The following is a 15,710-nucleotide window of genomic DNA, read 5'->3' on the forward strand; positions in this document are numbered from 1 at the left end:
ATAATAATATAGCGGTTTAATTTCGGTTTTCAAAAATCAAAATTTTTGTTTGATCTATGAAAGTAATGATTTTTTTTTTTTCATTTTCATTCTCTCTCACATATATATAAAAGTGGGATATAATATTAGCGGTTTGAAGTTTTTTTTTTAGTCAGTTTGTTTGAAGTTTTTTTTTTTAGTCAGTTTGTTTGAAGTTTTTTTGTAAAAGGATAAATAGGTAAAGTTTCAATTCACCATATGATGAAACGGGCAAAAGCTCAAGAAAAAGTAAGACTTAAAAAGCACAGCTTGCTGGTAGGGTTTTGTTCAAAATTACTTTTAAGACCAAAATATAGCTACATAAAGAACGCGAGGCCTTTACAGAAACGACGCCGTTGTATTGGATAATTTGATTAATTTTGCAGGAAGACAAGGGGTAATTCAGGGAACATAAAATTCACCCTCCCCAAATGTACCCCCTCTACAGACGAAGCTTTCGTTTGTTTCTTTCTTGTGTCACATTGTGTTGTGGGTGCTTTCGCTGCCGTATAAAAGTCACAACCGCACAATCCCAAACCGAAACCCGGAACTAAAACCTCGCTTTAGCTCACTGCAACTGAATATAGTTTCGTTAGCAAAATACACTTCTCTCTGTCACCAGAAAATCTAAGCGCCGTGCGAATCCTACTTCGTTGCTTTATTCTCTGATTCTCTTCAACCGCATTCTTCCTTCCTACTGCTTTGTATGTATGAGCCGCTTTTTGGAATCTGAATTCATTTTTCAGTTCTGATATTTTTTTAAAAATGTTTCCGCTCTTTCTTTGTTCGCTTTGTCTATTCTGGTATGCGGCAATTGATTGGGGTTTCTATCGATTAGGAATATGATGTGGGTTTTCTTTTAATATGTTTTTACATGTCTAATTTTTGTTTATTGATTGGTTAATCACTGGACAAAGGAGGATTGTTTTGCGTTTGTGTACCTTATTTTGGTTCGTGGAAAGATGTTTGTCGATGAATTCGTGTATGATGGAGGTATTGAACGGTTTGGTTGGAATTTGGAATATACAATCCTGTGGACCTTATATAAAACCTCTCAGAAAAGTTTTTGTTTGTCATATTCCTGTGTGGTTTTGGTTATTATATGTTTCATATTCAATTTGAGTCCTTGCCTTGTGGCCATATCTGTAACACTCTTACTTATCATAGGGTGTGACCCTAAACCCTAAGCACCGACGTGTGTGCTAATTTGGTCATATTTTTGTTTTGTGTGGCCTGAACCCTAAACACTCTTGCATTCGTGTGTCTACCTCTTTAAGTTCATGTGACTCTGTGTCATATTTTTTACATAATTGTTGTCATTAGTGAACTTTAAGTAGCCTGTAACGAAACTTAATGCGCTAAAGTGGATATTTAGGGTTATATCTGGACTGGTCAATCTTTTTGAATCTTAGTCCTAACTGTGTTTACTTGTGTGCTTTAAATCCATTTTTTTCCTTTCTGTGCTTTGGTGTCGTTAATGTTGCCAAGTGTGTGCATCCATGCTTGTGAGTTGATATCACCAATATTGGCAAGCATGTGTGTCTATTGCTTGTGTCTATGTGTGCTGGTGTTCTTTCCTTGTGTGCATGTTTTCTATGTGTGCATCGATGCTAGTGATTTAATTTCGTTAAGATTGGCAATCATGTGTGTTTCTGTGGTTACGTCTCCATATGTGCTGCTGTTCTGTCCTCTGTGTGCACGTACATCATTTACATCTGTACTTTATATTTATTTTTCTGTATCAGATTGTATATAAATGGCCATATCAGCTTTCATTTAATCAAGGCATAATTTAATGGCATCACATGCTTGTATTTTATTTTACATTGCAAGTTTATAATTAAAGCAAGTGCTAATCAGCCAACGGATTAGATATTAAATGGTTTGATCTTGTTAAGCATAGTTCATTTGTTTGTGTAGACTTATAGCCTTGGTTACCTAGATTTTCGTTTGTTTGCCTGGTCTTGTTGCTTTGGTTACCTAGACTTTTCTCTCCTATGTCTTTACATGCTTATTTGGTAGATTTCTATGTTCATTTTACTTTCACAACCAACTGTTTCTTTTGTTTTTGTGGTTTATTTTCAACTAAAAATTTCCTAATTTCACTTTAGTTTTGTCAAGGTTTTAAGTTAGGTCTGCAAACACAGTATAATGGTTTTGGAGATCTCTGCAACTGCATCACTACGGCAATTGTGGCCTCATCAATCACAATTTAGGTAATCATGACGCACCTGCACCTGAGATGGTAGCTGCAATTTCAAAGGTTGAGTTCTATACATGTAATATTTATTAATTTTGTAAGTGTTTATGTCTATCCATCTTTGAAAACATTACATGAATAAGGAAAATCTATTTGTTAATTTATTTGCACAATCCTAAAATTTAGTTTGGTTTGCCCAAGCTCATGTCACTTCTCATTTGTGTTCTTGGATGGTGCATTTGTCTATCGTAAATAAATCATTTACTATTTTAAGTTCTGAACTACTTATAAATGATTGCCTAATCTGTGCATTTGTACTTTTATTGGCACATGTTCAGAGAGGTATATGTAAATTTCAAAATAATGTCACATGTTGGTCTGTAGCTGCAATATCAGAAACCTAGAGTATGACAGTGAAAAAGATATTCCCATATTTTTTACATTTATAAATGATCTAAATTGGAGGTCCAGCTCAGAACAAGCATTTGGAATTCTTGGCTTTGGATGCGCATTAACTCTGCATATTGCTTAACAAATAGGGATCTGAGTAGTTCTTTCTAGTTTGCGGTGTGTTTTCATTTCAATATGTTGAGGAACATGTATTGAGACACAACCCTTGATTGAAGCATTAACATTCTGGCTAGCATTAATGTTGGTGTTTTCATTGTAGTGCTAAAATAGCAGAGCTTCTGTCGTCTTCAATAGGAATATGTGAAGGAATGGTTATTTAAGTGATTCTTGTGGTGGGGTTACTAGTTGCAGGACTGTCATTTATATTTTTGGTTATTGGAGCTTGTTACCATGGCTATGGTTAAAGCTGATGAATATATGTGCGCACATGTCTATAAGGCATTCTGGTTAAAACTGATGAATATATGTGCACATGTGTGTAGGCATTATGAATATTAATTTAAAATTAAAATCTGGAAAGGCATTGTATATACATGTAACATGAATACATCTTTGGATTCAAGATAAAATGTGAAAAATGAATGTGTATTTTGATATTAGCATTGTTCTAATGAATATATTAAAACGTACCACAAGCCTAACTAGCAACCTAGTATATTCCTCATGTGGCACTCACTCAGGAAAGATATCTATACACTTGTCAATCTGGAGTAATGTGAACCAGGCAACTATGGTCCATACACCATAGGCATTTGATGTGTATGCATATGATTATCATTTTAGAAAGATACATTTTGTTCGGAATTTGCGACTTTCAAGTACATATTTAGCTGGGGTACTTTATTATGAAGGGTTACTTCATCTAATTTTTTTAATATATGTGTTTTTTGCAACAGCTGATGCATGTACATGTTTATCAACATAAAAATCTATATCTTTTATATTGTATGTTATCTTTTTTTGCTGGCATTGGTTCTATTCTAATTTTGGTGTTTCTTTTGTTTTCTTATTTGAAGGTTTTTATCGAGGTTCACATTCTAGTTGATTAGTTGTCCCTGACTCTAATTGGAAAGATGGGTAGCACATTTAATCCACAAATTTTAGTGGAAAAACTAGCCAAGCTGAATGGTTCCCAAACGAGCATAGAGAGTATCCTTCTAGATCATTTTATGGTTTATAATGTATGTTTAATATTGTATTGTTTAATTAAGCAGTTGTCTGTTTCCAATTTTTGAGTTCGTTCTGCTTTTAGTGTCTAACATCACCTATTGCCAATAATTTGTGCTTTACTTTATTTGGAAGTTGGAACCTGATCCCTGAAATGTTGACTGGGGTGTAATACCCCTTTAACTGGTTTCTAAGCACCCGCACCCTCCTGTGTCCTTCTCAGTTTGTTGCAATGATTAAGCCCTCCCTTTTTAAATGCAGAACTGTATATGGGGTTCTATATTTACTAGTAAAGCAGCGTAACCATTATTTATTTCTTTATCATACTTTCACTCACACACTCTTACACTCACATTCATGCAATCTCTTTGTCTTCTTTTTTTATATTTGTTGCATAAATATATGCTGCTGCTTGGATATGATCCTTAACACGGTTAAGCTTTGTCACATTGGTGTATTTTTCATATGAACAAAGCCAAACAAGTTGTTGAAACATGGGATAGGCAATTTCATGGTTCTCCACGTGAGAAGAGATTGGCATTTCTGTATCTTGCAAATGATATTTTACAGAACAGCAGGCGAAAAGGATCTGAATTTGTAGGTGAATTCTGGAAGGTTCTTCCAGATGCTCTCCGAGATGTGATTCAAAATGGAGATGATTTTGCTAGGAATGCGGCACTTCGACTGGTACTTTAATTATTCATTCTTAGTTAAAATTGTGATACATGCATTTTGACTTTTTTCCCCACATAATACATATTAACTTAGAGTGTAGTATTTTTGTTAGTTGGAGTTTGAAAAAAGTTCTAGATCTTTTTGATTTAAAAGAAGGATGAATAAATTTGGTTATTGTTCATCCCAACATTTCTTACATGCCTACTCTATTATTGGGTGAATGCAATGTCTCAGTTCTAAGTTAATTAATATATTTTATTGTGTTCATAGATATGAATTGAATATCAAAGGGAAAAAAGAGGATGTATGTAAATGTTTAATATGATTATTTGATCTCTATCATTTTGTGTATAAACTATAAAGTTTAATGTTTGCTAACATATCGCACCATCCGGTTTTCACAGTTAGGTTTGGATCTTGTTGTGGTCAATTTCCCCTTCTAGCTCCTTCCTTCCCCCTCCCCCACCCTGGATTTGTAGCTGTTCAATAATAATATTTGAAGGTTTTAGATAGAAAAACAATGTGTTTTCATACACTCCACTGATGTGTGTGTCTGCGTATATAAATCTGAGTAATTGACATTACAATTTTGAGAAATAATAAATAAGGGCTACTGCCTATGACATACTAGGTATAATGAAGACAACTTTATAAAAGACTTGCAAGTTGATCACTGGAGTTGATAAATTCAGCGCTAATCTCCCTAGTAACTACTTTTGTATGAACCAATAATCAATGTTAATATGATTAGTTCTTTCATGAAACACTGGAATAGATGCAATGTGAAGGGTTGCCTAATTAACACTACAATATAACTCACCTGTTGGACTTCACAAAATTTAACTCTTGAAGTTGTTTGATCCACACAAGTTCAATGTAGTTAAAGACATAACTCACAGGCAACAATGATTTGTTTCTTTCTCCTCCAAGAAATAAGATTTTTACCAATGGATACACAATAGTAGAATATTTGTTTATAGAGAAACATGCCCATTCACCTTGACAATATCCCAAAACTTAACTATTTCCCTTATCCTTATATAATAACCCTTGTCTAGGAGATATTTTGATATACCTCAAAATGCATATAATAGCATTCCAATGATCAGTGTGAGGATCCAACATAAATTGGCTAACAACTCCAATGACGGTTGAAAGATTAGGTGTTGTGATTGCGAGGTAGATGAGTTTCCCTACCTATATCCTATATCTCTCAGGATATGAGAATGGTTCACCTTGATCAACTATTAACTTCTAACTTTGATCCACAGGACTCTCAATGGGCCTACATTCAGTCATGCCAGTTCCCTCCAAAATGTCGAAAGCATATTTTCTTTGAGATCACAATGCCTTCTTTTGGTTGATTCACCTCAATACCAATAAAATATTTTGAGCAACCAATATATCTGATTTGGAAGTGGTTGAATAAGTGCCTTCTCAATTGTGAAATTTTAATAACATCATTGCTTGTAATCATTGTCATCAACTAAGTAAACACATTGTTTGGGGGAAATATGAAGAAAGACATTTTGAATGTCAAGTTGATAGAGTGGCTAATGGCTAATGCTAGGCATATTAAGAAAAAGCTGAACAATGGTAATTTTGGATACTAGAGAGAAGGTATAACCATAATCAAGGCTGATACAGTTATAGAAATAGAAATAAGGAGCCTATCCTAGCGAGGTTACCGTGCCACAAATATCTATTCTCACATTTGAGATATTTAGTCCTTAGTGTGAAGGAATGTGTTGGAAATCCGACATTGATATATGACCAAATTATAGTATGTAAGTTGCTGAAAAAAATAAAGATTCTGATGACAGCAGCAACAACGGTTTCTGACAGTCAACACAGTAACTGGAGGGAGGACTGAGAGTGGGACTGTACCTGCTTTGATTCCAAGTTGAAGGTTTTAGACTGGAAAACAGCATGTGTTCATACACCCACTGGTGTATTTATTTATAAATATGAATAATTGATGGTATAACTCTAAATAAGCACTACTGCCTGTGGCATACTAGGTATAGCAAACCAGCTTTGTTAAAGCTATACAACAAGGTAATCATTATTCAACAACAACAATAATAAAACTTTTCTCTCTTATTCTACCTGGAGTGTGTATTCTGTGCTGCGACATTTATGGAATTTTTTTCTAATATTTGCTAAATGGACATGATATTTGATTCTGCTAAATTCATGGTTATTCTAAATGTGTTTTCCGATTCAACTTGGCATTTTATTATGGGCTGGTTCTAAGGTTCAGTCTTACTTTAATAACGCAATGCCATAAGTGATCAATAAGAAAATATGTAACTTGTAACTTGTTTTTTATCATGTTTTCTTGTAGATTAAATATTCATGATAACATAGATCATGTTAAACATAGGGTGAAATTTCTTCCCACTGTGACATGTTTTTCTACTTTATGCAGATTGTTATATGGGAAGAGAGGAAAGTCTTTGGTTCTCGTGGTCAAATTCTTAAGGAAGAATTTGTCGGTAGGAATGTGGAAAACACTACTCGAGATGTGAAGCCTACAAACATGAAACTGGTAATAATTTGTGTCTTGATGTAGATGATTTGAAGCACCTACTTTGTTAATATGCTTTGTGTTGAATGTAGCGGGCTTAACCCATAGTTTATATTATTTTGTTATTATGTTATTAATTTTGTTATTATTTTCATCTATAATAAACACCCCTATGTGTGTTTTACACAAGGGATATCAATCTTTTATTTATTTTCTTCATTCTTAATACTCTGCATGCTGATTGCATTCTTATGCTGTACTCTTATCCATTGCAGAGGCCATCTTCAGGGAATGCATTGGAGAAAATAGTTTCAGCTTTTCATGTTGTTTATGGAGGGCAAAAAGATGAAGACGCCATATTGAGCAAATGCAGTAATGCCATTAACTGTCTTGACAAAGCAGATAAAGAAATAGTTTCAGGTATGTCAATTTATCATTTACTTATAATTGTTTGCCTATTTAATTGACTTGAATAGTTAGTTTGTGATTCATGTATAAGTGATCCCACTTTGTTAGTGTATACACATGTTGTATCTCTCCACTATCAACAGTAATACAGCTGTGCTAAATAGTGCGACAGTTGTTTGGAAGAGTTTGTTGGTTACAACCAGTGTTATCAAAAATCCCCTATGGATGAAATTGGTGGCAGAGTTATAGCTTTCCACCACAATATGGCGGTGGCAATGCAGGTTTTTCATGGCTGGGCAATTGTGATGTCTTTGGGTTTTAGGGAATGGCGTTGTTGCCAAATGGTCTGCCAAACAAAGGCAGCAAGCACCCGTAGAATAAGCCAAGGGTCCGCATGACCCAACTTGAGGCAGTGAACCCTATTCTTCTCTTTTCTTCTTATTTTCCCAGTGGGGGTCCGCATATAACCCAGCCCAAACCAAAGATTACTACAGAATATTGACCTAGGCCACCCTACCCACAATGAACCAACAACCTCCTTTGTTATTGTGCAGTCCTGCTGCTGCTGCTGGCGCTGTCGCTGCCACTATGTCACTGCTTCTGCCTGTCACTGCCGCTGCTGACTGCAACTCCACCCACCCTACCCACATTGAACCAACAGTCTCCTTCATCACGTTTTGTTATTTTTAGTTTTGATTTGAAGTTGAAATTTCTGGTTTTTATTGTTATTTGAATTTCTAGACATGATATTATTATTAATTATGATTGTCTTTCTTTATTTTTGGATTACAATTATATATTCGGATTTATTTAAATTATCTATATGTATATGTTGTATTTTTTTATATTATATATTATATATATGTATGCGTTGTATTTTCTTGTATTATGCATGTACATATATTATATTTTTTTATATTATGTATATATTGTATTTTCTAATATTGTGTATATGTATATATAGTATTTTCTTTGTTTGCAATGCTTCTGCCACGGCTTCTAATATATTTTCATAAAAGATTTCTGGGTCCCTGATATTTCCGATATTCGATATCGATGATATTGGTTACAAGTGTAGGTGGATGCAGTTGTTACAGTAGCAACCATATCCTTTGTTATATTTGCCATAATACAATTGTAATCAGGACTAACTTTTATGTTTTATTTTGGTTCAATTGAATCCCAGACCTAACATTCATTTAAGGAACTATCATGAAATAATATAATAAATTAAAATGTAAAAAAATAAAAGATATATATATATATAGGCAAAATTGGGGATTTGACATTATGAATTTTCTAAAATCTGAGGGCTAAAATAGTGGAAAATAAATAAGGGTATCAAAATTGCAATTTAGCCCAGTATTTTTCATTTGAAGTGTTTAATTAAGTTGGAATGCATGTTGATTGCATCTTATTGTGTATCGTTTGCTATTCAATCGTCATAGGGCAATTTGGTGGATCCGCACTGGTGGATGAGCTCCAGGGGCATAATGCTGTACTGAAGGACTGCATTGAGCAGTTAACAGCCATAGAGTCATCTAGAACTAGTCTCGTGTCTCAGTTGAGAGAAGCTCTTGAAGATCAGGTTCATTTGAGACTTTTATCTTTACAAAATTGATGAAAGCAACTTAATAGTATATATTTCTGACATGCTTTTGTTTTCAGGAATTCAAGCTGGGTCAAGTCCGTAGCCAGATTCAGGTTTGGAACTTGTCCAAATTTAATGAGTAGTTATATAGTTTCGTTCTTTCTTTCTGGATAAGTTGGCAAAGATTGGCAAGTATTTTTTATGCAATCCAAGGTGGAATGAGTGAGTGAGGTGGCAGTGGAATGAGTGAGGTTTTGCACCGAGTTTGAGAGTGATTTAGGTGAGGTTTGAGAGTGATTTAGGTGCTAGGAAAAAGAAAGAGGTGAGGCCAACTTTCTAGGATCTTCACTAGGTCTTGGAGGCTCTCTAGCAAAGGGAGATTTGGGAGAGAATGAGCTTCAATTCTGAATACTTCATTCAATAATATGCAAATCTGAATACATTGTGTGTGTTTTAGCTGCTTATAGATGAAGAGGGTGGAGGTAGCTTGCTCCTTAAGCTACCATAACTCTAGTTAAGCAAACTTAATATGATGAACTTTAGTGGTTTAAGGAGGTGCCGTGTAGGTCCTCTTAAGATGCTCTAGAGACCCTTGCTTGTATAAGTGATGGTAGTGTCTTTGATTTATTTACAAAGTACTCTTAAAATTAGTTCAAAATACAAGTCCTAAATGTGACTATTCTACTTTTTATACAGACAATTCTTCTGTCTTTATTCTTATATATGGTGGCTTGGATGGTCCTCAATCAATTTTAGTAAATGATCTTGTCAAAAAATTGAATTACCATATATCTGAAAGACAGTGGTTACGAGCAACTTCTCTGTGAAGACATTGAATAAAAATATGGAAATGGAAAGAACTGTGTCCTTTCTTTTTGTTGGTTCTTTTTTTTTTAATCTCTTAAAAGATTCCTGTTTTTAATTGTTTTATCTACACCCTTCTATTTTATTCCATTGAAAAACCCAACTACCAATAGGTAATTTAGAACTTGGTTTCAGCAACCGATTATGTGGGAGTGTGATAGAACAGAGTTGAAATAGTGAAAACAAATGCAATGATATTAGATAGCAATAAGAAATTGGGCTCTCACATACAATGAGTTCCAGACCAATGCACCTCAGGAAGGGATATTTTCTCTCTATCCACTTGGGTCCTAACAGAAAAGATATTTGGTCAGCCCTCCCTTATTCTCTCCATCACTATATGGACATTTTTGAACTAACTGCCACCTAAGAAGCTGTCTCATCTCTCCCTTTTATTTCTTTTTTCCTACACTCAAACTCTCCAACAGGATGGGCTTGTCAGGCTTAAAGCCCACTACTAATACATCATTGACATCCTGCAGCACAAGGGTCCATATTCAGTATTCTATCATTACTCCCCCCTTTAATTAAAACATTGTCCTCAAGTCTATAATCTGGTATCTTCTGCTGACACTCCCTTGTATGTTGTCCATGTCTTCGAATTTATCCCTCCACAATAACTTCTTCTTCAGGAAATATGATTTCCTCAACCCCTCAAATCCAAAGGCAATTCAGGAGAAAACTAATAAATTCAAATTGCCTTTTTGAGCTGCAAAACATGAAATACAGGATGCACTCTATAAACAATTAACTTTTGGGCAACTTAAGTTTATAAGCCACTTCTGCCAACTTGTGAATAGTTTGATTAGGCCCAAAAAACAGAGGAGCCATTTTTTGATGAGCACAACTGAATTTTGTCTCTGGGCCAGAGTTTAAGGAAAACCCACTCACCTTCAACAATCCACTAGTAGCGACTGAATATTTTCTCCATTCCTTTCATTCCTTGCCAAAATAATTTACCAGCAAGTCTACAATGAGTGTGCAGGAAACCAGAATGACCCCCACTTGGTGGTGTGTGAAATTCCTCCAACAACTGAGGAGTTAGAGATCTAGATGATAAAACCAGCTTGTTCTTGTAAAACAACACCTCAACCCTTCAAGGACTACCTGGGCCTTCACTCTAATTGACTTCCAAGGAACCAGTAATCTCTTTTATGCTGGATCCTGCACTGCTTCCGCTTGAATATCACGACTCTGCTGCCAAATTGGATAAAAAAATAATGGTTTTCAATTCAGCCACCTTATTTTCCAAACCCACCTCAAAGTCAAACCCCAAGAGTTTAGCTGGCCATTCCTGCTGGTTTCCTGTAATAATTGTTTGCTCAATCAAGTTGATTGTAATAGACTTTGGATTTCCAACCCCCAACAAATAATGCCTTCAATGCTGAATTGATAATACAAATGCCATTAATTATCTTTGATAATAAGCCGACTTGAACAATTTAGCTCCTAAAAATGCTTTACTAAAGTAGGCTATAATACACTGCATCAAAACTGCCCCCACTCTCAGAAACATCACAATCTATTTGAAATGGAATTGAGAAGTTAGGAAGAGCCAAAATTGGGGATTTTGTGACTGCTTTCTTCAAAATCTCAAAAGCTGCAGCAGCCTCTGCATTCCATAGAAATTTGTCCTTCTTAGACAACTCTGTTAGTGGCTTAGCAATCTTGACGTAATTGGAAATGCACTTATGATAATAACCTGTTAACCCAAGGAATCTCTTAACTCCTTTTACATTCACCGAAACATGCCAAATAAATTAGGGTTGAAAAAAATGTTGCAGCTGACTTCCTTTTGCGGTGCCACACAACAAATCTAGTTGCAGTGAATTTCAACAGTTAGGGTTGCAATGCTTAAAAAATTTGAAATGGGCCAAGTAAGGCCCAAACTTATTTACTGACTAGGTTATCTGAAATTAGGGTTTCAATCTCTTAACTTCACTTTCATGCGCCACAAAACATAATCCATTCCATCTTATCTTTTGCGGCGAAAAATGAAAAAAATAAAAATGAAGTTACAGTAAACAACTGAACCCAAACCAAAATAAAAAAAAAAACTTAGGTTACCTACCAGCTGTGCAGAGCTGTTCTGTTTCAATAACCATTTTTATTTTTTTTTGGTCGGCCTGTTTAAATAACCATAGAATGCGTCTGTGGGCTCACTACGGAGCCGGAGTTGACCCCCTTCTCCAAGCGCAGTCCCTCCAATCTAAACTGCAGGGTATCCTTTTTTGTTTTCCCATTTTGTTTTCATTGCCACCCTTCCAGTTTCTTTTCTGTTTCCTCTTTTGTTCTGCAGTGCCACCCTCCACCTTCTTTATTCTTTTCTACTTTGACTTGTTTTTAGAGCTGTCTAAATAGACTGGTTCGAGACAAATGAACCAGGTTAGACCAAAATGAACGTGGCTTTAATTGAAGCGGACTATTCTTGGCTCTCCTAATTTATCTCATGGCCTGAATAGGCTTAGACTGGGCTGACCCGTAGGCTTGTCGGTTGACTCGTCTTAGAAAATAATAATTGTATTTTAACAAAATAAAAGTAATATATATATATGTATGTATTACAATTTATATATATGTATCAAATCGTTGTATATAAAATTAAAATGAATTTCATCAATGACTAAAATTTAAAAAAAAAATATTTTATTTTTAATTTTTTATTTAAAGTTATTATTTTTTATTTTTCAAGTGGAGCCAAATGGTTCATTGGCTTGACATAGGCTGGGTGTAGTCAACAGCACTAATTTATTTGTTGGCATATTAGATGAGACTATTTGACATCTCTAGTTATTATTGTTAACCGAATGGTTGGTTGTCTTTAATTATTTTGCCTTACAATTATATATCTGCATTTTTAATTATCTTTGTATATGTATTGTATCTTTTTTTTCCTGAGATGTTTCCACCATAACCTATTATGGTTAATGATATATTTTTTGTAAAGGAGTTTTGGACTTCTAATATTCATTAATATGATGTTGTCAATAACATTGTATTAGAAAGTGAATTTTAAGTCTAATTCAATCTCACAAAAGTGACTTGTTATGTAATATAATTTGGCTTTATCTTTATTCGATGAGGGATATTCAACACACCTACTCACAATGATAATTAGACATCTTGAGCATGAGACTAGATATTTGTGGGTGGTTCAACAACAATCTTGATAGCGGGTGGCACAGTTAGCTCAAACAAACCTTGCTAGGCTATGTTCTGATACCATATTAGGAAGTGAATTTTAAGTCTAACATGGTCTCACAAAACTGACTTATTAGATGAGGTTTGCATCCACTTATTTACTCTAATTTGGGTGGGATCTCCAACAGATTGATACAAAAACTAGTTTATCACTTCTTTTGCTGGAATTCACATTTTTTATTAGAAAGGGGGTTAGGGTGGTGGGAACAATCAAACGGTTTATTACTTGGTCTTGTGTAGACTTTCACTTTGGTACCATGTTATGAACTAACAAAAGGCTAAGTTTTTTAAATGATGATTCATATGTAATTTTGACCTTAATAAAAAGTAATGTTACAATTGTATTTATATTTAGGATGGATAGTATTGTTTTTAAAGTTGAATGGCTTTTATTATAATGTTTTTTATCTGAACTTTTAGTCATGTATGTATTATGTATTGACATGTTACTAATGTAAGCCTGGTTCCCCTTATATATGTGATACTTGTACATTTTAGGCTGCAAATGTACGGTCAGATCGGGCGTCCAACAACTGCCAACAGTTACTTAATGGCAACAACATTCAGTCAATAGCTGAGCAGAGCTCAAAGGAAATTCAAACCTCCATGTCATCTGCAAGTTTTAGTATTTCTCGTGAAAGGGAGCAATCTGCTCCATTAATGTACACACCACAAGTGTCATTTTCTCAGAAATCTGGACAGGTTGAGGAAGATCCACGCAAATCTGCAGCTGCTGCAGTAGCAGCAAAACTTACTGCTTCAACATCCTCCGCGCAGATGCTATCATATGTGCTGTCCTCCCTAGCATCAGAAGGTGTCATAGGCAATCAGTCTTCAGCTGATTATCACTCAGAGAAGAGGACCAAGCTCGAGAATGACCAACCATCTTTTATGCCATCTCAGAATCCTCAACAACCACTTCCTCCCTTCTCTCTACCTGAGTCTATTCAACACAATGCTCCTACAACCAACCAGCAATCTACTCCCAATGAACCACCACCTCCACCCTCATCGTCACCTCCCCCATTGCCACCACCACCACCTCCAATATCACAGTACCCTGTGCCGCAGTTCATGCAGACTGCTGGATCCATTAGTAGTATGGCATACAGCTATGGCATGACACAACAGCCGTCAATTGCAGCCTATCCCGGTGTTGGTGCTTCCACTTTTACCCCTCCTCCAATGGGTACATATCAGGGTTTTCAGGGTTCAGATGGAAATTACTATAACCAGCCCTCATCAATGCCTATGGCCCCAATATCTCGACAATAAGATTCCCAGTTCTAGATGTTCTGGAGGTAGGGTTGCTTAGAAAAGCCTTCATACCTCCACCCTTAACCTTGCTATGGGAATCTGATTCTTCCCACAGTCAGATGTGCAGATAGTAAATGCTCTGTAACTTAGTTGTTGGGTTGGTACTAATTTCCTGAAGTTAAAATATTTTGTTGTGGTACGCCGAGGATAACGGTTTTGTACTTTTATTGAGTAGGGTTTTGTTTTTTGTATAACAGCATTTTTATTGCCTTATGGCTTTTTATTAGATGTGTGGTTTTGGAGGGTTGTAGGCATGTGGTTACTAGTGAATCCGTTAGTGTTGTAGTTCGACATGAGTCATAGTCAGCTGGCATATCTTCTTAACATCTAAATCTCCGCTGATGGGGCTGTTATATGTACAGACCTTGTGTTTGTATTTTATGGATTTATAACACTGCACTCAGAGCCCGGCTAATTCTAAACCTTTTTATTTATTTATCATATACATGACAACATTTCTTTAAATATGCTTATGATATAAGTTTTGCAACAGATTCTTTTATTCTCAAAAGTGTATGGTGGTTTCGAACTACCAATTAGAAAATTCCTTGAAAGTAGTTTCTTTTTCATATCCATTTTTGTATTAAAATTTAATCTGGTAGTTTAAATTGTTTTTTTAAAGATAAACAATAATTTGTGTGATTTATAAGATGAATGAGAAAATAGAAGTTATTATTAGAAATTATAATTTAATTTATTTAAATTCATTTTCTTGACCAAATGCATATTATAAACTTTAGATTAAGTTGAGTTTAGTAGACAGGAAAATCTCGTCTATAAGATAAAAGCTTCATTTGTTTTTTTTCCTCACACAAAAAAAGTGTTCCTTTACATAATTTCTGGCATATTATTAGCGGTGAAAACAAACTACTATCAAAACTTTACTTGCTATGCGAGTTATAAGAGACTTGAGGCTAATTAAGTCTCCATTATGTAAACTCTTAACAAGGTTTTAATTTTGAATTGACAGTTTATTTTATTAGAAAAATAGACTACATAATAATAACTAGACTCTAAACTTAACTTGTGGTATTGTGAGAATTATTTATGAAACAAATTTTTATACCCCAAAAAAGTTAATCACAGATTTTTGTCAAGGAATTATCCTCGATGTATGAGCCTAGAGTGATTAACCATTATGCTAAATGAGTTATTCAAAGAGGCACTGTATAAATAGTTTATTCGCGCTATGCTCTAGTGTGTGATATTGGGATTAAAGAGTTAGTCACCTAATGCTTTTTTAAGAACACAAGAACTTATATTTTTGCTCGTGTTTCCGCATCAATTTGCAGCAGAGTTTATAACGTTATCAACGCATATATTGCAAA

At 34.9% G+C, this 15,710-nt stretch overlaps 1 protein-coding gene across 11 annotated transcripts; it reads left to right on the forward strand.

Moving 5' to 3' along the window:
• Positions 1–367: 367 nt before the first annotated feature.
• LOC137813658 (ENTH/VHS family protein) lies at positions 368–14,847 on the forward strand. Of its 11 annotated transcripts, none has more exons than XM_068616028.1 (9): positions 368–722; positions 2,140–2,234; positions 3,646–3,778; positions 4,236–4,483; positions 6,903–7,022; positions 7,277–7,421; positions 8,858–8,997; positions 9,078–9,113; positions 13,564–14,847. In XM_068616028.1, the coding sequence occupies exons 3-9, from the start codon at positions 3,703–3,705 to the stop codon at positions 14,338–14,340; spliced, it is 1,542 nt and encodes a 513-aa protein (XP_068472129.1). In that variant the 5' UTR covers positions 368–722; positions 2,140–2,234; positions 3,646–3,702; the 3' UTR covers positions 14,341–14,847. The 11 variants fall into 11 exon arrangements, with proteins under 11 accessions (XP_068472129.1, XP_068472125.1, XP_068472127.1 ...); XM_068616024.1 differs by having other exon boundaries at positions 386–722; positions 2,130–2,281; XM_068616026.2 differs by having other exon boundaries at positions 424–722; positions 2,130–2,234.
• The last annotated feature ends 863 nt before the right edge of the window (positions 14,848–15,710 follow it).

Source organism: Phaseolus vulgaris, chromosome 1 (assembly GCF_051622355.1).
Source record: "Phaseolus vulgaris cultivar YP4 chromosome 1, ASM5162235v1, whole genome shotgun sequence".
NCBI classification, from domain to species: domain Eukaryota; kingdom Viridiplantae; phylum Streptophyta; class Magnoliopsida; order Fabales; family Fabaceae; genus Phaseolus; species Phaseolus vulgaris.